The sequence below is a fragment of the Dendrobates tinctorius genome, unplaced genomic scaffold (genome assembly GCF_039654945.1).
Source record: "Dendrobates tinctorius isolate UK_male_01 unplaced genomic scaffold, ASM3965494v1 ptg000005l, whole genome shotgun sequence".
In the NCBI taxonomy this organism is placed as follows: domain Eukaryota; kingdom Metazoa; phylum Chordata; class Amphibia; order Anura; family Dendrobatidae; genus Dendrobates; species Dendrobates tinctorius.
The window spans coordinates 35,991,718-36,017,804 of record NW_027361673.1 but is presented as its reverse complement, the minus strand read 5'-3'; the positions used below and the strand labels follow the sequence as shown (position 1 = coordinate 36,017,804).

General features: G+C 46.0%; 1 protein-coding gene across 4 annotated transcripts in view; it reads right to left on the bottom strand.

The window, feature by feature from the left end:
- The window catches only part of DNAJC13 (DnaJ heat shock protein family (Hsp40) member C13), a 288,549-nt gene that overhangs the window by 59,388 nt on the left and 203,074 nt on the right, over nt 1-26,087 (bottom strand). For all 4 annotated transcript variants that reach the window (XR_012231076.1, XM_073569478.1, XM_073569468.1 and 1 more), the window contains 5 exons: nt 25,444-25,522; nt 23,410-23,545; nt 14,247-14,428; nt 13,933-14,007; nt 7,068-7,187 (listed from right to left, as the gene is read on the bottom strand). Coding sequence is in view for 3 of the 4 variants with exons in the window: in XM_073569478.1 (XP_073425579.1) it covers nt 7,068-7,187; nt 13,933-14,007; nt 14,247-14,428; nt 23,410-23,545; nt 25,444-25,522 (592 nt within the window). In the remaining variant the exon portion in view is untranslated. The remainder of the gene's footprint in view (nt 1-7,067; nt 7,188-13,932; nt 14,008-14,246; nt 14,429-23,409; nt 23,546-25,443; nt 25,523-26,087) is intronic.

Genomic DNA, 26,087 nt, shown 5'->3' with positions numbered 1-26,087 from the left:
CGCTGAAAGAAGTGACATGCTCTGTCCAAAAAAGCAGCAAAGCACAAAATCCTGATGAAACAAAAAACCAATGTGTGTGCATGAAAATTCTGAAATCTCATAGGCTTTGCTGGTACTGTAAAAAGCAGCTGAAAATAAGCATAAAAAATGCAGCAAAAACGCCCAGTGTGAACATACCCTAAAGGAAATGTCTCAAAAAGACAAACCCTGTAAAATGCATTGATGTCACAGAGCTCCATCTTCTTAGGCCTCTTTCACACATCCGTCTGTTACCATCAGTCAAAATCCGCCGTTTTGCAAAAAAAAACGGATCCACCATTTTGGTTGGGGGATCCGTTTTTCCCCCCATGGAGTTGCATTACCGGCGGATCTTGACGGATGGCCATACATTGTTTCCTTTTATTTGCGGATCTGCCAAAATTTTGGCGTCCGCCGACATGCCTGGACGGACAATGCAACATTTTTTCGGCGGGATCCACATTTTACATTGCACATGCCCGGAGGACATGCCTCGGCCGCAAATTTAACCCTAAACTCTGTTCTGTTGGCTGAAACATGGATTTTTGTGAGTACTCACCGTAAAATCCTTTTCTCCGAGACGCTCATTGGTGGACACAGATACTGTGGGTGTATGCTTCTGCCGCTAGGAGGATGACACTAAGCTAAAAAAAAGAGGTTAGCTCCTCCTCCGCAGTATACACCCTCGCCCCTATTGCGGGCGGATATCAGTTTGGTGCCAAAGCAGTAGGAGAACAACAAATCAGCCTTAACACAGGTACAACATGTCCAAAAGGAAAACACCACCCTTATATCAAATAGGTAAACACATTCATTTAAACAAAATAAGAGCCAACTGGCTAATAGGGTGGGTGCTGTCCCCCCCAATGAGCGTCTCGGAGAAAAGGATTTTACGGTGAGTACTCACAAAAATCCATGTTTCTCCTTAGTCTCACTGGGGGACACAGATACTGTGGGACGTCCTAAAGCAGTCCCTGGGTGGGAGATTGACTCACCGATCCAAGCTACATGCACCTCTTGTTTAAAGGTGCGCCACCATTGCTTGGAGAATCCTTCTACCCAGGCTCGCATCCGCCGAGGCCTGAGCATGGATATTATAATGTTTGGCAAATGTGTGCAGGCTGGACCAGGTTGCTGCCTTGCAAACCTGTTCCGTCGAAGCCTGGTGCCGAAGCGCCCAAGAGTCGCCCACTGCCCGGGTCGAGTGCGCTCTGATCCCTGCTGGAATCGACGTGCCTCTAATGCGGTAGGACTCCTGAATAGTCAAACGAATCCATGTGGCTATGGTCGACTTTGAGGCAGCGAGTCCCTTCCTGCGCTCTTCAGGGAGCACGAACAGCGTGTCCGTCTGGCGAAAGGGTGCCGTCCGCGACACGTACCTCCGGAGGGCTCTTACCAGGTCTAACGTGTGAAGAGCCTTTTTCCATCCGGTGCTGGACAAAATGAAGGCAAAACATCATCGTCATTAATGTGAAAAAGAGGACACGACTTTTGGCAGAAAAGGAGGGCTGGTCTGAGGACCACCTTATACTTATGGAAAGTGAGGAACGGAGCTCGGCAGGATAGAGCCGCCAGCTCTGAAACCCGCCTGATGGAAGTGATGGCCACTAGGGGAACAACTTTCCAGGAAAAGTACCTCAAAGAGATATCCTAAAGCGGTTCCAATGGAGCTTCCTGCAGAACACTTAGGACCATGTTAAGGACCCAGGCGTCCATATAGGTAGGTATCAAGTGGGACACTCCCTGGATGAAAAGTCTTCACCTGCAAATTGGTAGCAATTCTGCACTGGAACAGGACGGATAAGGCCGACGTTTGTCTCCTGCGGGATCCTGGGGCAAAGCCCGAGTCTAATGCTCTACCGACTGAGCTATCCGGGCTCTCTAAGCCCAACTGGAGCAAAGCCAAGATGTCGGGGATCGAGAATCTCAGCGGAGAAATACCGCGGCCTCGACATCACGCAAAGAACACCTTCCAGGTGTGGTGGTAAATTCATGCTGAAGCAGGCCTCCGGGCGCTAATGATTGTAGCGACCACCTTGCTCCCGAACCCTGCCTGGGTTAGAATCCAAGATTCAATGGCCCTGCCGTCAAACACAGGGTCCCTGAGTTCGGGTGGCACATCGGCCCTCGAGACGGTAGATCTGGGCGCTCTAGCAGGCGCCCAGGAACGTCGGCGAGCAGCTGCATTAGATCTGAGTACCACGCTCGATGGGGCCAGTCTGGGGCCAGCAGAATCGCTGGCCCCTCTTCCGTCTTGATCCCTTTGCTGACTCTCGGGAGTAGTGGCAGTGGGGGGAAATAGATATGGGAGGCCAAACTGCTTCCATGGCAGAACCAGCGCGTCCACCGCAAATTCCTGCGGATCCCTGGCCCGAGCGACATATGTGGGCACCTTGGCATTCACTGTGGAAGCCATCAGGTCCACATCCGGAGCGCCCCACAGTTGACAAATCTGCTGAAGAACTTCGGGATGTAGAGACCACTCTCCGGATGCAAGACCCTCCGGCTGAGGAAGTCTGCTGCCCAATTTTTCACGTCAGGGATATGGACAGCCGAAATCACCGAGTGGTTTGCTTCGGCCCACTGAAGAACGTACCCCAATTCGCGCATGGCTGTTCTGCTGCGGGTGCCCCCCTGACGAATTATGTAAACCACTGCGGTGGCGTTGTCCGATGGAATCCGGACGGGGTGGCCTGCTAGAAAGTGATGAAACTTCTGCAGAGCCAGCCGAATTGCTCGTATCTCCAATAAGTTAATCGGGAGGCGTGCCTCCTGTGGTGACCACCATTCCTGGGTTGTGTGGTGGCAAAACACCACTCCCCAACTGAGGAGACTGGCGTCGATTGTCATTATCCGCCCATGACTTGGAGGGAAAGGTTTCCCCTAGGCCAGAGAAGAACTGGTTATCCACCATCCGAGCAACTGCCTGACTTGAGAGGACAGTTGGCACCACCGATCGAATGTGAAAGGATTCTTGTCCCAGGCTGACTCAAGGCATGCTGCAGGGGGTGAAGATGGAACTGGACGAAAGGTATCGCTTCCATTGCTGCCACCATTTTCCCTAGGATCTTCATCCCGGATCGGATGGTATGAGGGACTGGTTGGCGTAGTGTCCGGACTCCCTGCCGGAGACTAGCGCCTTTTCTTGAGAAAGAATTACCAACCATCGGCAAGTGTCGAAGATCATTCCTAGGAAGGAGCTCCTCTGAGCTGGCACAAGGGATGATTTCTTTGTATTGACCAACCATCTAAGCCGCAAGAGTATCTAGCGTGATGTTGCCACCTTCCTCACATGCCCGTATTGACGGGCCCTTGACCAAGAGGCCATCCAGATAAGGCAAGACGACTATGCCTCGAGAATGCAGTGTGGCCATGACAATTGCCATAACCTTTGTGAACACTCTGGGAGCTGTGGCTAGCCCGAAGGGTAGCGCTACGAACTGAAAATGTTGAACGCTGATGGCGAAGCGTAGAAACCTCTGATGAGGAGGAAAAAATGGGAATAAGCAGAAATGCGTCCTGGTTGTCTATTGAGGCCAAGTATTCTCACTTCTCTATGGCCGATATGACTGAACGCGGAGACTCCATCCGGAAACGTCTGATCCTGATGAATTTGTTCAGAAGCTTCAGGTCCAAAACAGGCCTGACAGACCCATCCTTTTTGGGAACCGCAAAACGGTTGGAATAGAACCCCTGAGCTCTTCCGTGTTCCGGCACTGGAACAATGACTCCGTTGGGCATGAGTAACTTGATGGCTCCCAATAGAGCCCTTACCTGGGTATCCACCCTGGGAAGCCAGGAAAGAAAAAACCATCTTGGAGGGTATCTGACAAATTCTATTTTGTAACCTGAGGACACCAATTCTTTTACCCATACGTCGTGAGCGATGTTGGCCCAGACGTGGCGAAAACAGAGTAGGCGGCCGCCCACCTTGCTGTTGTCGTCTGGTAAAGACCTCGAGTCATTTGGCCGATGATCTTTAGTTTCTGGGTCCCCTCGATCTGCCCTGTTGAGCATGCGTTCTCCCCAATGGATTGGCTCTATATGAGACCTGCCGCTCCCTATCCTGGTTGGGGCGGCCTGAGGTGGCGGAATTGGGCCCCGTAGTCCACCCGGAGTCTTTTAAACGCATGTCTCTGGACCGGTCTCCTAGTCGGGTCCCAGACCAGGCTCAGGCTGCTTAGCGGCCACCCCCTGACGAATGCAGTCACGCTCGGCCTAGAATGGCCGGTAGCACTGCGAAAGGCCCGAAAACGTGCCTGAACCGGGTGACGAAAAGCAGTTTAACCTTCTGTTGAGGAGAAACCCGCTCTTTTCTCCTGTGGAGTCGGAGATAAGTTGATCCAACTTTTCTCCAAATAGGCGGCCGCACTGATAAGGCAGGGAAGTCAAGGACTTCTTGGAAGTAGAATCGGCCCGCCATGTCCTCAGCCATAGGGCTCTTCAGATAGAGATTGCATTAGCGGCAGCAATTGCTGAACAATTGGCCGCATCCAAAGACGCATTCATTACATAGTCTCCGGCTATCGCCATCTGACCTGCGACCTCCGAGATCTCTGCAGGTAGATCCTGCTCCTGCGCGACCTTGTTTAATGTTTCTGACTATGATAACATGGCCTTAGCTACCCAAGTTGCTGCGAACGAGGGAGCGAGTGCAGACCCTGACGCCTCATATACTGAACGAGCTAGGCTCTCAATAAGGCAGTCCGTGGGATTTTTAATCGAGGAAACCCTAGGGACAGATAACAGGGTCTTAGTGGTTAGGCGTGAAACCGGAGGATCCACTATCGGGGATTCCATCCATTGTTTACGGAGGTCCGGAGCAAACGGATACCTCGTTTCGAGTGCCTTTTAACCCGAGAAAACGCCGGTATGGACTTTCTCTGTGCCGCTGCACTATGTCCTCAAACTCAGGGTGAGAGCAAAAAATTCTGTGTGGCCGCTTCACTCGCTTAAATGCCACTTAATGCCCCGTAGCCGCTGCGGGATCATCCTCAATCCCCAGGGTCTGATTGACGGCTTCTATGAGGCTTTCCACTGTTTCACGTGGCTCTGGAGTGTCCAGGTCAAGGGGCTCGTTTGAGTCGCAATCTGAGGTCTGCTTGCTATCCACCACTGGTGACGGGGAGCGAGAAGCAGAACTTACGGATGCCGAAGGGCACCGGATGGACTGGGCGATACCGTGTGGATTCATTTCCCCCGGGTCTGCCTGGAGTGGGAGCGGCCCCTGCAGGCTGGAGGCTCCTGTGAGGTGGAGGTTCCCTCTAAAGGTGGCGAGACACTGTCCCTGCCCCTATCTGAGGCTTGAAGGGATTCTATTGCTCTCGTAAACGACGCCATGTACTGCGACAGTGATCGGGCCCACTCCGGGGGATTTGACACATTGGTCGCGGTCGCAGGGGAGGGCTCCTGGGCACGTTTGGATTCGCAGGCTTCGCATAAACACTTGCTCTGCGCCCGCGGAAACGCAGCCCGACAAGAGATGCATGCAGCGTAAAAGAACGTGCGTCTTTGCTTTTTCGGACATGCTGTATCTGTCTGCTGCTGGGGATATGGGGAAGGGGTAGCCCCTCGTTTTCCCTATAGTGTGGCCTCTTGGGCAGCACTTACCCCAGTCCTGCGCCCCCCCCGACCTGGATGCTTCCTTTAAATCGCGCGCCGACATCTGTGGCGCGCACCAGCCTGTAAAAACCGCTCTAGGGGCGGTACTTCCGCTTTGCGGCCTAGCCCGTGCTCCGAAGCCAGGGCCTCGATTTTACCGCTGCCCAGTGCGGGGCGGGCTGCTGGAAGTGACGCGCGGCCCGAGGGCGGAACTTCCGGACACGGCCTAGCTGTAGCAAAAAATGGAGCTACTGACCGGTGCAGCGTTCCTGCCCAGGCTGCCGCCTGACCATCCAGCCCTTCTCTTGCAGGGCTAGTGGTCACCAAGCTGTGGGCTCCAGCCCGAAATCTTCGCAGGAGCCCTCCCCGACCCTCTCCTCACCGATGATCCTCTCAGCCTGAGCACAGGTATGTGAGGGGGTCTTTGATAAAAAATAGGACGGTGCAGGCATGCCAACTCCATCTAACCCCTTCAGGGGGTGAGGAGAGGGACCATCCGCCGCCTTACAGCACCGCCGTCTAGTGTTGGTGGAGCAGTGGGGGCCGCACAGACTAGTCTTGTGCCTCTGTGCAAGCCCATGGTTTCAATACCTAAGGGTGGACAGGGCTAAGTCTGGCATAATGTCCCACGTCACGGGAAAGGATATGTGGAGGGATACTCGCACGTGCTCGCCCGTTGATGGTTTGGGGAAATCGGATCCTTTCAATAGGATGCGTTGCCCCTGTCTTATCTTCATAAAATAACAAATAAAAATAGAAGTCTGGGGAAAAGTCCCAGATATGTCCCTCGGTGCGGGAAAGTATACGCGGAGGCGATACTCAACGCGTGCTCGCCCGTTGATGGTTTGGGGAGATCGGACCCTTTCAATAGGATCCGTCGCCCCTGTCTCATCTTCATAGTAAACTAGAAAAAAAATAGTCTCGAGAGATCCAGACTGTGTGTGCCTCCATAGGACACTAAGCAAAAAACTTATTTCCGCCCGCAATAGGGGCGAGGGTGTATATTGCGGAGGAGGAGCTAACCTCTTTTTTTCACTTAGTGTCAGCCTCCTAGCGGCAGAAGCATACACCCACAGTATCTGTGTCCCCCAATGAGACGAAGGAGAAAATTCTCTCTCTCTCAACCTGCCCCCACACAATGCAGCCATAACATAGAGCTCCACAGTCTGATGACAGATCGGCATTTTTCTTTGCATCAAAATTATTTACACAAAGGTAAAGAGAACTCGGTCGTAACTGCTTTATCATTAGTCTGTTTTATGACATCCTTTAAAATATGATGCATCCCCAAATAAGTTTACAGAGTAAGAAAAAAAATTATGAAAAAAGGCTACTAAAATGCCAACCTTCACTTTCTTATACAAAAACCTCTGACTAGCTTATACTTTGCAGCCACAGAATATCCTAAATACACCCACACGGTACAGGTAAATGGGTCCGTCACTTACCTTGCCATAATACAATACTCTGCAGAGATCTTTAATAATATTTGGCATCTCTATGATCTTCTCTCTGCACTCCTCAAACTGAGCTGCTACACTGTAACACTTGCATACATGTCCACACACCTGAAACAAAAACATCATTAATACCCTCATAGGACATCGTGAATGGTTAATTGAAGGTGCTTAATATAAGAAAACAGGAGACATTTATTTTGCCACGAGAGCATCTTTTTCTTGTTTCCATTGAAACCAAGCATTCAATAAGTATAAGAGAATAATTGATCCTAAATTATGTGTCTATATGCAGAACCAATTTTCCTGGTGAGCTGCCCCTAAATGTCTACAACACGTGAGTTTAGAGTTGTTGCACATCACTCAACTATTGTAGATATTTATGACATGGACATATGGAAGCAATAGCCTTAAGATGACTCGCCGACTTCTATGGGTGAGTTTTATGGGCATGCTCTGTGACCTGTGCAGCCTTCACTACGCAGGACAGGAGAGAAAGTGGTGGATCCTGTGTTATTGGCTTCCAGCTCTGTAATAAGAGTTTAGGTTTCATGGTATTCCTAAAGGTGTAGTAATCTCTAGAAACAACAAGTGTTGGCTTACGATGAAGGCTCATAGGCCAAAGGGAAAACTCAACAAACAAAACCATGGCACCTGAGTAATTCATCAAGCAGAGACTTTATTAAAAGGAATCTGTCAGCAGGATTTTGCTACCTCACCTGAGAGTAGCATGATGTAGGCAAAGAGACCCTGAATTCAATGATATATCACTTAGGGTAGTTTCACATTTGCGTTTAAGGCCGCAGCGACGGCCTGCGCACGGCTGCCGCTAAGCCCCGCCCCCGCTATGGGCGCATGACGCTGCATGCATCCTGCGTCCCCTATCTTTAGCACTGGGGACGCAGGCCGAGCGCAGGTATGCGTTTGTCGGCGCATGCGTCCTTTTGACGCTGCGCAGACCGCACCAAATTGCTACAGGTTGTGTTTGGTGCTGGTCGGCGCAGCGTCAAAAGGACGCATGCGCCGCCAAACGCATACCTGCGCTCGGCCTGTGTCCCCAGTGCTAAAGATAGGGGACGCATGCAGCGTCATGCGCCCGTAGGCGGAGCTACCAGCGGAGGCGCGGCATGGGCGGGGCTTAGCGGCGGCTGTGCGCAGGCCGTCTCTGCGGCCTTAAACGCAAATATGAAACTACCCTTAGTTGTCTGGTTGTCTGGGTGTAGCAGTTCTGACACAATCAGAGTTCTTAGATGTTGTATGAAGCAGAGCTGAGGAAGCTAGCCCCGCCCACATCAGGCCTTGTATATACGGTGCCTATAAACAGTCCAGTGCTTATCTTAGAAGCAGGCAGAGTGAGACTTGCAAGAACACAACCAGCTAGTCACAGCAATGTTAATCACAAGGTAATTAAACCTCCAGTCTAAGAAAACACCAACATACAGCTTAATATGTGATACATCAGTAAGTTAAGTGTTTTAACCCCTACTACATGCGGTCCTAGAGTTTACATAGCAAAACCCTGCTGACAGATTCTCTTTAATTATACCACACATCAGGCAAACACAAATGGCAACGTTTCGGCCACAGATGGCTTGTCAAGCCAAATTGCGAAAAGACATATGTAAATAAATATATGCTGTCTTTTCTCACTTTGGCTTGACAAAGGTTGTATACAATTGTCTAATATTTGACACTCTGGCGCCTTGGATATGTTTATTGGTATTTCTGGCGGTGGATGGTGGGAGTTGCCCCAAGTTGAAATGTAGAGAAAAGAGGAATTCTGCAACAGACTTCTAGTGTGGAAACTTGTGAGATTTCATGATTTGTTCAATAAAGGTAATACAAATTTGAAAAATAGTCACCACAATCAACCACCGATACGGCTTTTGACGGCAGCAGTTAAGGGTACTTATGCCACAGCGCCGCTTTTTAGCGGCGCTGAGGAATAAGGGTATGGCGCCCCCCCCCCCCCCCAGAGTCGGAATTTCTCCAGTATTTCAACTACCAGGGGTAGCTGAGACCTCAGAGAACATGATTCGGGTCTGTTTTTACCGACCCCAGTGTTGCGATCACTATTATTAACCATATAACGACGACTGCAAAAAAGAAAAGTTTGATTTTCCATTTAAAATCTCTCTCCGCTGATGTGATCACACATCAGCGGAGAGAGAAATAGGGTCCTTCGATCCCCCCGTGAAGACCCCAGGATCGCCAGCGCCTTCTTCTGGGAGAAAATGGTGGGAGCATGCACAGTGCGCCCGCCGAGGTCTGCCGGCGGGCACTCGACACTAATGGGACATTTTTCCTATTAGTTCATTTTGGTTACTGTCACAGTGATCAAAATAAAAAAAATAGTAAATCAAACCCCCTTTTATCACCCCCTTAGCTAAAAATATTCAAATAGAAAAAAAATGTATTTATTTCCATTTTTCAATTAGGGTTAGGGTTGGGGCTAAAGTTAGGGTTGGGATTAGGGTTGTGGTTAGGGTTGGGATTAGGGATGTGTTGAGGTTAGGTTTGGAGTTAGAATTGGGGGGCTTCCACTGTTTTGGTACATCAGGGGGTCTCCAAACGCGACATGGCGCCACCATTGATTCCAGCCAATTTTGCGTTAAAAAAGTCAAACTGTGCTTCCTCTCTTCTGAGCCCTACTATGCACCCATATAGTGGCTTTTCCCCACATATGGGGTATCAGCGTACTCAGGAGAAATTGCATAACAAATTTTGTGGTCCATTTTCTCCTGATAACCCCTGTGAAAATAAAAAAAAAATCATTCCAAAGTAAATTTTTTTTTTTTTTTTTTTTACAAAAAAAAAGTAAAATGATCATTTTTTTCCTTCCACATTGCTTTAGTTCTCGTGAAGCACCTGAAGGGTTAATAAACGTCTTGACTGCACACGGGGCAGCACGGTGGCTCAGTGGTTAGCACTGCAGTGCTGGGGTCCTGGGTTCGAATCCCACCAAGGACAACATCTGCAAGGAGTTTGTATGTTCTCCCTGTGTTTGCATGTGTTGGGGTCCTGGGTTCGAATCCCACCAAGGACAACATCTGCAAGGAGTTTGTATGTTCTCCCCGTGTTTGCGTGGGTTTCCTCCGGGTACTTCGGTTTCCTCCCACACTCCAAAGACATACTGATAGGGAATGTAGATTGTGAGCCCCAATGGGGACAGTGATGATAATGTGTGCAAATTGTAAAGCGCTGCGGAATATGCTAGCGCTATATAAAAATAAAGATTATTATTATATTGAAGACATTTTACCACTAACATGAAGTACAATATGTCACTAAAAGACATTCTCAAAATCAGTGGGATCTGTTGAAGCGTTCCAGAGCTATAACCTCAAACTAAGTGGTCAGAATAGTAAAAATTGGGTTGATCATTAAGTACCAAATTGGCTCTGTCACTAAGGGGTTAAAGAGCTTCCATATGACAGACATTTCAATACATTCTATAAAAATTGGGGAAGTCATGAGTTTCTTAACCCTTTCGCGCCTAAGCCTGTTTTTGCCTTCATGACCAGGCCAATTTTTTCAATTCTGACCAGTGTCACTTTATGAGGCCATAACTCTAGAACGCTTCAACGGATCCTGCTGATTCTGACATTGTTTTCTCATGACATATTGTACTTCAGGATAGTGGTAAAATTTCTTAGATATGAACTGCGCTTATATGTTAAAAAAAAATCGAAATTTGGCAAAAATTTTGAAAATTTTGCAATTTTCAAACTTTTAATTTTTATGCCCTTAAATCAGAGAGTGATATCGCACAAAATAGTTAATAAATAACATTTCCCACATGTCTACTTTACATCTGCACAATTTTGGAAACAATTTTTTTTTTTTTGGAAGTTATAAGGGTTAAAAGTTGACCAGCGATTTCTCATTTTTACAACAAAATTTACAACACCATTTTTTTTAGGGACCACCTCACATTTGAAGTGAGTTTGGGGGGTCAATATGACAGAAAATACCCAAAAGTGACACCATTCTAAAAACTGCACCTCTCAATGTACTCAAAACCACATTCAAGAAGTTTATTAACCCTTCAGGTGCTTCACATGAATGAATGGAATGTGGAAGGAAAAAATAAACATTTAACTTTTTTTCACAAACATTTTACTTCAGAACCATTTTTTTTATTTTCACAAGTGTAAAAACAGAAAATGAACCACAAAATTTTTTGTGCAATTTCTCCCAAATACGCCGATACCCCGTATGTGGGGCTAAACCACTGTTTGAGCACACGGCAGAGCTCAGAAAGGAAGGAGTGCCGTTTGACTTTTTCAATGCAGAATTGGCTGGAATTGAGATAGGACGCCATGTCGCATTTGGAGAGCCCCTAATGTGCCTAAACAGTGGAAACCCCCACAAGTGACCCCATTTTGGAAACTAGACCCCTTAAAGAACTTATCTAGATGTGTGGTGAGCACTTTGAACCCCCAAGTGCTTCACAGAAGTTTATAACGTAGAGCCATGAAAATAAAAAATCATTTTTGTTCCACAAACATGATCTTTTAGCCCCCAATTTTTTATTTTCACAAGGGTAACAGGAGAAATTGGACCCCAAAAGTTGTTGTCCAATTTGTCCTGAGTACACTGGTACCCCATATGTGGAAGAAAACTAGTAGTGACGTTTTGGAATGCAGACTTTGATGGAATGGTCTGCGGGTGTCATGTCGCGTTTGCAGAGCCCCTGATGTGCCTAAACAGTGGAAATCCTCCACAAGTGACCCCTTTTTGGAAACTAGACCCCCCCAAGAAACTTATCTAGATGTGTGGTGAGCACTTTGAACCCCCAAGTGTTTCACTAAAGTTTATAATGTAGAGCCGTGAAAATAAAAAAATCATTTTTTTTCCACAAAAATTATCTTTTAGCTCCCAATTTTTATTTTCACAAGGGTAACAGGAGAAATTGGACCCTAAGAGTTGTTGTCCAATTTGTCCTGAGTACGCTGGTACCCCACATGTGGGGGGGGACCACTGTTTGGGCACACGGTGGGGCTCGGAAGGGAAGTAGTGACGTTTTGGAATGCAGACTTTGATGGAATGGTCTGCGGGTATCATGTCGCGTTTGCAGAGCCCCTGATGTGCCTAAACAGTGGAAATCCTCCACAAGTGACCCCTTTTTGGAAACTAGACCCCCCCAAGGAACTTATCTAGATGTGTGGTGAGCACTTTGAACCCCCAAGTGTTTCACTAAAGTTTATAATGTAGAGCCGTGAAAATAAAAAAATCATTTTTTTTCCACAAAAATGATCTTTTAGCTCCCAATTTTTATTTTCACAAGGGTAACAGGAGAAATTGGACCCTAAGAGTTGTTGTCCAATTTGTCCTGAGTACGCTGGTACCCCACATGTGGGGGGGGGACCACTGTTTGGGCACACGGTGGTGCTCGGAAGGGAAGTAGTGACGTTTTGGAATGCAGACTTTGATGGAATGGTCTGCGGGTGTCATGTCGCGTTTGCAGAGCCCCTGATGTGCCTAAACAGTGGAAATCCTCCACAAGTGACCCCTTTTTGGAAACTAGACCCCCCCAAGGAACTTATCTAGATGTGTGGTGAGCACTTTGAACCCCCAAGTGTTTCACTAAAGTTTATAATGTAGAGCCGTGAAAATAAAAAAATCATTTTTTTTCCACAAAAATGATCTTTTAGCTCCCAATTTTTATTTTCACAAGGGTAACAGGAGAAATTGGACCCTAAGAGTTGTTGTCCAATTTGTCCTGAGTACGCTGGTACCCCACATGTGGGGGGGACCACTGTTTGGGCACACGGTGGGGATCGGAAGGGAAGTAGTGACGTTCTGGAATGCAGACTTTGATGGAATGGTCTGCGGGCGTCATATTGCATTTACAGAGCCCCTGATGTACCTAAACAGTGGAAACCCCCAATTCGAATTCCAACCCTAACCCCAACACACCCCTAGCCCTAACCCTAGCCCTAACCCTAGCCCTAACCCTAGCCCTAGCCTGCCTACCTGCTTTTTTTTTCTTTACTTTTTTTTTTATTTTAGTGTTTTTTATTTTTTGTATTTTTGACTCATAGTAAGGCCACTTCTCCTCTGATCTCACACTGGCAGATGATCAGAGGAGAAGCAGCATTACTATGTGACAAGATCGCTGCCCGGCACATAGTAACGCCACTTCTCCTCTGATCTCACACTGACAGATGATCAGAGGAGAAGCAGCGCTACTGTGTGACAAGATCGCTGCCTGACACAGCTGTGCCAGGCAGCGATCAGCTGTGCCAGGCAGTGATCTAGTCACACTGTAACGCTGCTTCACCTCTGCTCATCTGTCAGCATGAGCTCAGAGGAGAAGTCGCGTTATAATGAGGGAGATCGCCGGGAAACAAGCAGCTTTCCCAGCGAGCTCTCTCATTGGCTGCTGTGACGCGACGTCATCAGGACCTGAACCAATCAGGTCTCGATGACGTCGGGGGTCCCAGCATGCATTGTGCACCGGGATCCCCGCGTTATAAGGTATGAGGGGGTCCCGGGGGGGCACAAAACCGCCGACAGTAGATAAACGTCGGCACTGCACAAAGCCCAGCAAGCGCCAACGTTTATCTACTGTGGGCGGTCGGGAAGAGGTTAAAGGTAGAAGATGAGTCCTCCACACTAAGCAGAGAAGGGACATAGCTACGGAAAGAGACAATTCAATACGCAACACTTCACTACAGGAAAACATTACAAGAAAAAGGTCTTACTGCAAGACGGTTGCGAACCTGCTGGTGACCACAAGGCCAAAGGAACACAATTAGGTATTTATAAGTGGATAGACATTGACTAAACATGAAGTGACAAGGTTTCCCGTCTAAGGTCTGATCAGAATATCTGTTAATTGATAATGTACCTGCACAGGCATGTCTTCTGGCTTACTTGACGCAGTTAACACTGAGACACAGCGAGAGAAAGCTTCTTGTAGCACCTAAAACAAATTGGAAACTTGGTTTATGCTGAATAACAAAAAGTTTAATGAGCACTAACTCATGTAAAAAGGTAATTAACAAGAGTATGATCAGGGCTTATAGACTAACAGGATTACGCAGGTGGACGTAGGCAGACTGCCAGGAAGAACTTTCGTTACAAATCTCTAATGCCACTTTATAGTAACGAAAACATTGATTTGTAATGTTACTAATGTAGGAGCTAATGAGAAATTGGTACCTCTATTCCATTTTCTCTTCTCAGTTCCTCTGCATTAAGTGCTGAGCAATTGACTGTATGAAACGCCAATTCAGTGGCAGCAGGAAGGAGGGAAAGCTTGGAGAAAAGCTGATCATCGGAGGTCTCCATGGTGATCGTTCTAATGAGCATCGGGTAGCCAGCGTACTTGTAAGGCTGAAGATCTAATAAAAAAAAAATAGCACAAGTTTTCTCCAGCGTCCACATAAAGTGAACACATTGGGGCATATTTATCAATAGTGCCGACTTGTCAGGCAGTGCAAACTTATATGCACAGTTGTGAATTGCATCATATTTATCAGTGTTTCACCCTTAGACTTGCACCACCTATTACATTACTTACTGCCTGAAATTTGTGACAAAAATTTGGAGCATAATATTGCAGTGTTAGGAAGCATCCCTTTAATGAAAACCACATATTTACGGTGAGACCAAGCCCACTTGTCAGATAAGATACAGAAACGGTCTAATTACATAATATATGGTGCAAGTAATGAAAGATGGATGTTTCAGTTATATTTATTAAGTTAAATGCGGCAATGAATCAATGCTTATTTCATGTCCCCTATACATCCTATGTACTAGATGCAGGAACACACTGGATTACGGTAAATAAACCTACATCCAGTGCAAAACCGTGCACCCAAAATAGCATTTATATCATGTCTGGCTGCCCTACTAGAGCAGCGGATAAAGGGAGAAAAGAAGTTTTTTTGACGCTTCATTGGGGTCACTAAGAACCATGGGTGTACGCTATTGCCAACAGGAGGCAGAAACTGAGAATTACAACCTTAAAGAAAAATATTCGGCCCTCCTCAGCCGGCTACACTTGCCTACTGGCAGAAAGCTGTTCAGTTTAGCTTAGTGTCAGGTAGGGGCAGACACAGGTCTGGAGTCTACACACCGGTTTCTGCCAATGGTGTTTATTATTATTATGTACTTTTCTTCTCATGTCTTCTCCAGACAAGGAAACAGAAAGCGATGGGCCACTCTGTAGTCCCAACCCTGAGAGCATTGTGCGCCAGAGGTCAGACCGTATCCCCACTCGTCTGAGCGGCAGGAACTTTACTTCTCCTAACCCAGTGGGTGTTCAGGCCCCTGACAACGTGGTTTTGCGTCCAGCTCCTACGGTGCTTCCCAAGGTGGTTTCTTTCTTGGATCTTAATGAAGAGGTCATTCCTGTGGTTTACTCTGTTGTCCTAATCCAGCGGAGAAATTGTTACACTAGTTAAACCTTGTTAAAGCTGGGCATCACTACATGAATGTTACTGTTACCTTCAGATGTATGGATTCCCTGTATGTCATTCCAGAAGTACCTTGCTTGCTGGATCGGTCTGCCATTCTGGAAGCTTATAAAGCCAAGAACAAAGTGCCCTCACACCAGAGGTGAAGGTTTATTGCAATTGGGTAGTGAGACCTTCCTGGGCTGTCCGCCATCAGACTTAGACTTTGCAGCTTTGAGAGGCAGCTACTTGGATTGTCATCCAGACTTTCCCAATATTCTACAAGGTTCACACCTTTGCTTCGACGGATTGCGAGTCTGGGCAGAAAGGTGCTGCAAGCATTCACTCAAGTGACTACCTGAAGGATTTGCATTACACATTCATATTTTTTTCACCTTTGGAACGACCAATGGTTTCCTGTGTCTCCTGATGAAGTGCCCAAGAAAAGAGAATTTTTGAACTTACCGTAAAATTCCTTTCTCCTAGCCTTCATTGAGGGGAAACAGCCACAACTCTATTGTTATTGTCCCATTGGGAGTGTTTGGAATTTTTTTCTGTTTCTCTTACTGCTCTTCTCACTAACTGAATATTTTTTTGTTTAAGGTTGTAGTAGCAGCATACATTCATGGATTCCTGTGTCCCCCAATTAAGGCTACGAGAAAGGGATTTTATGGTAAGTCCAAAAATCTTTTTCTACTTCCTGTAGTCACTTGATTCCAGTTCTTGAGGCAGTAAAGGGAGGTGTCAGAATCACTGCTTCATATACTTACCCCGCACCTTGATTGACAGCGTAGTCTGCAGCATGTATGCAGAGAAGGTTGTCAGTCAAAGTGAAGGGGAGTGATTAAAGACACGCTCACTTTGTACTGACCAGTGACTGTAACCGCTATTTGTTTTGCCCCAATGACAGGAAGCGAGTGGCTGCAGGGAGGATAAAACTTATGCTCTTTCCTTATAGCCGCTGTTCCAGTAAACTAGTCAGGCATGAATTACATACCGTATTATTTACCTGCAGGTTACCTTTATTTATATAACAGGTATAAACAGTAGTTTTTAATAATGTATCTACTTAAAAATGGAAAAAAAACAGGTAACAGTAACTTTCCATAAGTCATTTTTTTCCCTTTATATTTAGGGTATAGATATTAGGATATATCTGGTTGAGAAAATCTGCACCAAACTGTGCAGGGTGTTTTTTGTCAAAGTATTCCAGAAAAAAACCCTCAGTATAATCACCTTAATCTCCTGATGATGCTTCCTTTGACAGTTTTGACATGACACTTGGGAGCAAATGCAGCGATCGAGTGTCTATATAATATATCTGTGGAGGACAGGATGTACAGGCCAAAAGGTGACTAGGCAAAAACTGCCAAGAGAGCGTCAAGGGATTGATGTGTACACACCATAAAATACTTTTCTCAGAGCCAATCATTGGGGGACACAGGACCATGGGTGTTATGCTGCTGCCACTAGGAGGACACTAAGTAAAGATAGAAAGATTAACTCCTCCTGCTGGCTCAAATTGAGCCAGTTCAGTAGCAAAGCAGTAGGAACTTCTAAATATTAACAAGAATAAACTATGTAAGATCTAAGAACGAATACAAGCCATTAGGCTAACAGGGTGGGTGCTGTGTCCCCAATGATTGGCTCGGAGAAAAGGATTTTACGGTGAGTACACAAATCCCTATTTCTCCTACGCCTCATTGGGGGACACAGGACCATAGGACATCTAAAGCAGTCCCTGGGTGGGGAGCAACACAACTGCTAATACCCCATGTACCACCAAATTACATATGTGGTACTGCCGATTGCAGAATTCGCCTGCCAAGAGCAGCACCTGCAGAGGCCTGAGAAAGTATGTTGTAGTGTTTCGTAAAAGTATGCAAGCTGGACCAAGTCGCAGCTTTGCAGACTTGTTCTGCTGAGGCCTGGTGCCGAATGGCCCAAGAGGCGCCTCACTGACCGAGTGGAGTGTGCCTTAATCCCTGCTGGGACAGGTTTGCCCCTGACACGGTAGGACTACTGAATAGCCGAGCGAATCCACTTGGCTATTGTGGCCTTTGAAGCGGCTTGGCCCTTCCTATGCCCCTCTGGAAGCCTGAGAAGGGCATCCGACTTGCGGAAAGACGTCGTCCGCGAGATGTGATGTACCTTCTAAGAGCTCTAACCACATCCAGAGTGTGAAGAGCTTTCTCGATACGGTGGACTGGTGCCAGACAGAATGAGGGCAAAACAATATCCTCGTTGAGATGGAAAGAGGAAACAACTTTCAGCAGAAAGGACGGGAAATGTCCTCAAAACTACTTTGTCTTGATGGAAAATCAGGAATGGAAGTTGTCAGGACAGGGCCGTCAACTCCGAGACCTGCCTGATTGACATGATAGCGACTAGGGAAACCACCTTCCAAGAAAGGAATGTTAGCAATATGTCCTGCAGTGGTTCGAATTGAACCTCCTGTAAAACTCAGAGAACCAAGTTAAGGTCCCATGGTTCCAACGGCATTTTATAGGGAGGCGCCACATGGGAAACTCCCTGAATGAATGTCTTCACCTGTAATCTGGTGGCAATCCTGCGTTGGAACAGAAAGGATAAGGCTGAAATCTGTCCCTTGAGTGACCTAAGCGCAAGACCTGACTCCAATCCGGCTTGCAGAAATTCCAAAGTGGAAGTAATGGAAAACACAAGAGGAGATAGTCGACGGTCTTTGCACCATGAGAAGAAGGTTCTCCAGGTGCGATGATAAATGCGCATAGACGCGGGTTTCCTAGCACTAATCATGGTGGAGATCACTTGATGAGAGAATCCTGCTTGAGCTAGAACCCAGGAATCAATAGCCATGCCGTTAAACACAGGGCCCCGGAGTTCTGGTGGTAAATCAGGCCCTGTGAAAGTAGATCTGGACGATCTAGCAGTCGCCAAGGAATGTTGGTGTGGTGCTAATAAAAATATGGATATCTTATAGCCTACATATTGTAATATATTGCTTATATGCTTTGATATAGTGTGGTCACTAGACCAAGGGTGGAAAGTATTGCAAATATGAAATATGGTTGTTTGAATCCAAACACTATATATATTGCAATATACTACGGTGTAATATCTTTAATGAATATTTATGCTGCTTGAACAAGGAAGTCTTGTGTTCAATAATAGTATGATTCTCGAAGACAAGAGAGACCGAAATGTTTGGATGGTCTCATGTAGCAATGGTCATGCATGACATCAATAATCGAGGACCGTTTGTGATACACATGAGACAAGTATGCGTGTGTGCCTGGGTTACGACAGGTATCCAGTTTTCAGAATAGGTGATTATGGAAGTCATGCTGCCCATATGCTACTATCTTAGAGCGTTATGCTATGAGCATGAAGCGTTAACTTTGTAACAAGCAACATATGTTGGACCTGGACAGGCAACACTGATTGTTAGAGGCAAACAGACCTTGGGTTATAATCAGTAGCAAAACAACCCTGATGCATTGTGCTATTGTTAAGAGACATGCTAATGGCAAACGAATCTCTGGTTGGTGCAAACAAACTAAGATTGTAGTAGTCTATAACAAACAGACCTTAAGTCTTGTGCTGTTATCAAGGCAACAACCAACTGTGCAATTTCAAGATTCTGATGATGATTCAGCCTAAACATACTGCACAGATGTAATAGGGGAGGATCTGGGAGTTTTGTGTATAAAAAGGTGGACCTGTGTCAATGAGAGGGGGACATTTTCCAGAAGGCATCGTGGGTGCACAGTTTCTGTGATGACAAGACCAGAGTATTTCCTTCTCGCTGACACTGTGGTCCCTCCAGTGGAGAAGTGATGCTACAATACTTGGTAATGTATAGTAATGATGCTTATTTCTCTATGTACTATAATTCATATTAATTGTATAATTCACATGAAATTAATTAACAAAACAGGGTAATATTATATCTGCCATTCCATTAATTTGGTGTTTTATCATTTAAATTAATCATTGTATAATAAAATTGTGTCATATCCAAGTGGTGCCTTCGTTAAAGCCGTATCCGAACCTTATTGCTAAACAGTTGGCAATACAGTTGGCGACTAGTTGTACTATTTCCGCGTACCACACCTGGCGCGGTTAGTCCGGCACGACCAGAATCACTGGTACCCCCTCTGCTCTGATCTTTTTGATGACCCTCGGAAGTAAGGGGAGTGGGGGAAATCCATACGGAAGCCGAAACTGATGCCACGGAAGAACCAGGGCATCCGCTCCGATGGCGACTGGGTCGTATGACCGAGCTATGAACTTGGGAACCTTGTTGTTTAGCCTTGAGGCCATCAGATCCACATACGGAGTCACCCAGCCATGACAAATCTGATGAAAAACCTCTGGATGAAGAGACCACTCTCCTGAGGCAAGGCCCTGGAGACTGAGAAAGTCTGCCACCAAATTCTCTACGCCCAGGATGTGGAACGCTAAAGTGAGCTCAGATATCCAGTCGTCGCAGTAGAAGGTACAGGGAGGCGACACTCAGTGTTCTCGCCTGTTGATGATTCAGGGAGATCGGAACCTTGAAAGGCTCCGTCACCCCTTCACTCCGTTAAGGAAAACATAAAAATGTACAACAAAAAAAAAAAATAAAAACGGGAAAATAAAGACGTTGGAGTCTGAAGACAAGACACAAGTGCCTCCTGCAGACACTAAGCAAGAATTGGTTCAATTTGAGCCACCAGGAGGGTGCATACTGCAGAGGAGGAGTTAATCTTTTTATGTTTACTTAGTGTCCCCCAAAGTGGCAGCAGCATAACACCCATGGTTCTGTGTCCCCCAATGAGGCGTAGGAGAAATTATTATTAGTTTTGGCTTTTTAATGTAAATAATAATCCCCACATTGGCAGGTAATCTGCACCATTAGGATGGGATTGTGGATGTCTTTTTCTCCAATTAATTTAATAGGGAAAATTTAAAATAAATTTGAGCTCAGTTCAGACAAGCAATTGACTTGTTGCAAATTTAATAATCAAAAACTGCTAAAATGCACAAATATTCTGTCTGTATGTGTGTATATCCTTCAGTGGACATGAAGGACCTTGCGTCACAATACATCACCAGTACCAAATGAGCTGCAACTCCGCATCAGAACATCGTAAATAAAAAAAAAAGATTTTTGTGTACTCACCGTAAAATCTCTCTCTCTAAGCCTCTAATTGGGGGACACAGAACTATGGGTGTTATGCTGCTGTCCATTAGGAGGCGACACTATGCATAATCTGAAAAAGATTAACTTTGGCTCCTCCTCTGCAGTATACACCCCTGGACGGCATCAGCCTTCTCCAGTTTTGTGCAAAAGCATTAGGAGGAACGTAACAGAAATAACATAACCATGCCTGTAAGAAGGCTACTATGTACGAGCTCAAAGAACAATATGAGATGAGAACTCAACCTTAACAACGGCCCGTAAGGGCAACAGGGTGGGAGCTGTGTCCCCCAATTAGAGGCTAAGAGAAAGAGATTTGCGGTGAGTACACAAATCTCTTTTACTCTGTCGCCTCATTGGGGGACACAGAACCATAGGACGTCCTAAAGCAGTCCCTGGGTGGGAAGTAATGGACGAATATTGTGCTAGCAGGTCCCTAAACTTGGGGCACTGCCGCCTGCAGAACCCGTCTACCCAGGCTCGCATCCGCTGAGGACTGGGTATGAACACTGTAGTGTTTCGTAAACGTGTGTAGGCTAGTCCAAGTGGCCGCTTTACACACTTGTTGTGCCGAAGCCAGGTGCCGAATGGCCCACGAGGCCCCTACTGTCCGCGTAGAGTGTGCCGTGATACCGGCTGGAAGAGGGGAATTGTTAAGTCTGTAAGCCTCTTGTATGGTGGACTTGATCCACCTGGCAAGGGTAGCTTTAGAAGCCGGCAGACCCTTGCGAAAGCCCTCCAGAAGAAGGAAAAGGGAATCAGACTTACAGAAGTGTGCAGTCCTAGATACGTATATACGCAATGCCCTGACGAGGTCAAGCGTATGCAGAGCCTTCTCCACTCTATGAACCGGGCAAAGGGTTGGCAGTTTCTTCATTGAGGTGGAAGGTGGACACAACCTTCGGAAGGAAGGAAGGATGGTACTGTACGGAGAACCACCTTGTCCTGGTGAAAAGGTAGGAAAGGCCGTTTGAAGGAGAGTGCTGACAATTCAGAAACCCTGCGCAGCGAGGTGATTGCCACCAGAAAAAACACTTTCTGTGACAGGATGCGTAGTGGGACTTCCTTAAGGGGTTCGAAAGGTGGTGCCTGTAATGCTGTCAGAACCAGGTTGAGATCCCACGTTTCCAGTGGGCGTCTGTAGGGAGGAACCAATCGGGAAACTCCCTGGAGGAAGGTCCTTACTTGCGGCTTGTTAGCAATACGCCTTTGGAAAAGCACTGAAAGCGCTGACACCTAGCTCTTAAGCGAGCCTAGGGATAGCCCGGCGTCCAGGCCCGATTGAAGAAAACCCAGCACCTTCAGGAGGGAGTAAGGGAGTGGGGCCTGACCACGGGATTCGCACCAGGTAAAGAAAGCTCTCCAGGTACGATAATAAATCTTGGCGGAGGCTGGCTTTCTTGCTCTGATCATGGTTGTGATGACGTCTGGTGAGAGCCCTGCTTGGGTTAGAACCCAGGTTTCAAGGGCCACGCCGTCAAATTGAGAGCCCCTGAGTTCAGATGGTAGAACGGACCTTGTGACAGAAGGTCGTGACGGTTGGAGAGACGCCAGGGGGCGTCTGCTGTAAGTTGCACGACGTCGGCGTACCATGTACGTCTGCGTACCATGTACGTCTGGGCCAGTCCGGCGCGATCAGGACGGTTGGAACTCCCTCATGTTTGATCTTCCTCACGACTCTGTAGAACAGGGGGATGGGTAGAAAAATGTACAGAAGCTGGAACTGGGTCCAGTCCTGCACCAGGGCATCCGCTCCGAGCGACCGCGGGTCGCGTGTCTTGGCCATGAAATTGGGGACCTTGGCATTGAAATGGGATGCCATAAGGTCCACGTCCAGGGTCCCCCAGCGATGGCAGATCTGATGAAAAATTTCGGGATGGAGAGATCACTCCCCCGCATCCATTCCTTGTCTGCTATGGAAGTCGGCTTCCCAATTGTCCACACCCGGAATGTGGACCGCTGAGTACCGACCTTGTCTCTTCCGACCAGTGGAGGATATGTGGAGGGAATTGGGGAAGGAGGGGGGTCTCAACTTCGAACCAGCACCCACAGGACTGGGGAAGGAGCGACATGGGGAATCGCCATCTCAACTTCAACTGGGCACCCCATAATAGGGGGCCGAGGAAGGAGCCATGTCGGGAGTCTCACTTAGGAGATCCACTTTTCTTCATCTGTTATTCGGAGAAAAAAAACGGGAAAAAAACGGTAAAAAAAAGGAAAAAGGAAATCCTTTAGGTGTGCCTCCTTGCGACACTAAGCAAAAACTGGAGAAGGCTGACGCCCTCCTGGGGTGTATACTGCAGAGGAGGAGCCAAAGTTAATCTTTTTCAGATTATGCATAGTGTCGCCTCCTAGTGGACAGCAGCATAACACCCATGGTTTTGTGTCCCCCAATGAGGCGACAGAGTAAAAAAAACTACAAACAAACTGAAGCAGATAATTCCATTTTATTTAAATAAAATGGTTTCCAAAAGGCGAGAAAGAGATATCCGCAAAAACAATTGACATGCTGCAGACAATAAACCGCTGCTTTTCTGCAGCATGTGCACAGCATTTTTTATTTTGCATTGGTTAAAATGTTACTGTACACCACAGCAGAATCTGCTGCGGATCTGCAGGGCCACATCCGCACCAGAATCCGCAGCGTGTGCACATAGCCTCACACTTATGCTGACCAGTAAATAGATACTAGGAAAGAGGAGTTCTTGGACATTATAACATGTACTTACACCATCTACAAACATAAGATATATGTTACCTTCTTTGTGACGATTGAATAGGATGCTCTGAGTTTTAAGAATCAGAATGATATTTTCTGGATCTGGCCCATCCACAACCTTCGTTGACTTGGTACACAGAAATTCATATGCCTTGTTCACTTTCTCAAACATATCCTAGAAAAAAAAGTAAAGATTGCATCAAATATTGCACAAGAAGTGAATCCCTGCAAAACATCCAAAGAACATTCATTGCAGGAATCTAGAAATAAAAATATACCATTGTTATAACTGTATACAAGCTCACAGCCTATATATATCATTCAGACTGTATCAAGCAGATCCAGGTCTATAGAGCATAGTGTACGAAGGCAAGAATACAAGGCATTTAAAGGGAACCTGAAAGGAGCTTTCAAGGGAAGGTGTCGTGATTTTTTTTTTTTTTTTTGCATATTTATTGATTGTAATCAATTATTTTTCAGGCAAAATTAAATGAACTGTTTAATATTTTATTTAGAAAAAATTTCTGCAATTGGTGGGGGCTGCTATTTTCATTTTCTGGTGTGTCAATGTCTGAGCATGACACTTACACACCTCAAATATGGCAGCCCCTGGACATAGGAGACTGCTGTAGCCGTCTTGCACTGTGTCTGCAGACACCACCCACATTTACTGCAGTCGTAATGCAGGCTAGAAGTACACTAGGCTTCCATGGCAAATTTCCGAAGCTGCTCTGGTTAGGGTTTAAAAGCGGAACATGTCAAATCTTTTAAAATTATTTTTCATACTTTATACCATTAAAAAAAAAAGCTAATATTTAACAACAACAACAAAAAATTAAAACATTAATACTCTACAGTATTTCAATTGCGGAAATTTTTTTTTCCGATGGCACATTCGTTTTAAGGCCACTAAACTAATGACATTTGCTGGGTAGAATAGAAAAAAAAAAAAAAGACAAATTGAAACTTGTCTTAATGGTCAAATATGGATATTCTTCCGTTGAGAAAATTATCTAAGGATATTTATGTAAATTATGCTGCAAGTGCACTGACTGGGGCAATTCCCAGCAATTAACTCAAAATGCCCCTAGTGTGGAGGGTTAATATACCTATAACAATCACTAGTGATGAGAGAATGTGCTTGAATAAGGTGCTATCCGAGCATGCTTGTATGCTAGCTCAAAATACATGTTTGATCTCCGCAGCTGTTAGGCAATCCCTGCATGTGTTGCGGCACTGTTAGCACACAAGCATGCTCAGATAACAGCTGAGCGAACTGTTCGATTTGTAGTCCAATATTTGAAAGCCAATGACCCAACAAACAAGCAGAACTGGCTTAGGCGGACATTATTGGCATGGCATAGAAAGAAGGGACAAGAAGATGCCCAGTTTATCATCTCACTTATATAGCGCCATTAATTCCACAGCTATGCACAGACCTCATCAATCACATGTCTAACATCAGACTACAAGCCGTATTGTGTAACTGCAGGAAAATTGTGTCTTCTGACATTTCTTCGATTGGGTTTCTCCTTTTCAATGCCTGGACTTTCCTATTCTCAGAACTGATCACCAGTTCAGTATTTTACCTCAGTATTTGTAAGTCAAAACCAGGAGTGGAACAATTAGAGGAAAAGTGTAATAGAAACACGTCATCACTTCTGTATTTATCACCCACTCCTGGTTTTGGCTTACAAATACTGATGTAAATTACTGACCAAATACTGTGCACGGGACCTAATATAGGACATGCCTGTTTCAGTAAATGCTTGCATTCCTCATAATTCTAGAGCATCATGTTGTAGAGATCTACATTTGCCTTTTCCTCAGTAATTCCTCCTGGAAACTGATGAACACATTTACAAGATGTGTGTTTGCAAGCCCCTTGGAAAGGTTAAGTGTCACGTGACTCCATGGGGAGAGCGTGAATGAAAGAGTTGCGCCAGTCTAGGCAATAATTATCAAATGTTTTAATTTTATGGTGGGCAGTGGAATTTTTAGGAAGGAGTTGTCAAGTACTGGACAATCCCTTTAAGACACTTAATAAAATAAAACAAACAAACAAACACAAACCCTTCCATCAGGATTCTTGTCTGGATGGTATTTCTGAGCAAGTCTGAAGTAGGCTTTTCTTATCTTACTCTCTTCTTGCCTTAAAAACACACACAAAAAAAGATGAATTTGTGATGTACACAGTACTAAATCGCACAGAGGGCATGGGGTCAGAGATTCAAGCTGCTTAATAGAATGAAGGGTACATTCCACAGATGTTTTGATATGAAAATTGATTTAATCAAATCCAAATTGGCACATGCAACAACTCAGCAAATTCTCTAGGACACGGTGTTTGACGCAGCAAAAAGCTCATTTATACAATGAATAGCAAGGAGAAAGTAAAGCAACTTTAAAACACAATATAGTCAATGTTAAACATACAGTATATCCAAAACATTAAAGCTTCTCCAGAGAAAATAGGTATTAAACCTACCGGTAATGATGTTTCCAGGAGTCCATTCCTGACAGCACCATGGAGGACGTCCTCCTCCTCCATACAGGGACAGGAAAGCACTCGAGAGGTTAAAAGGCCCCGTCCCACCCTTTCCCTCAGTGATTTAACAAGTACCACAGCGTGGATAATGCCATAACTCTTTTAATGATACTATCATATTACATCATATGACATAACATAACAGGGAGGGAACTACCCGTGCTGTCAG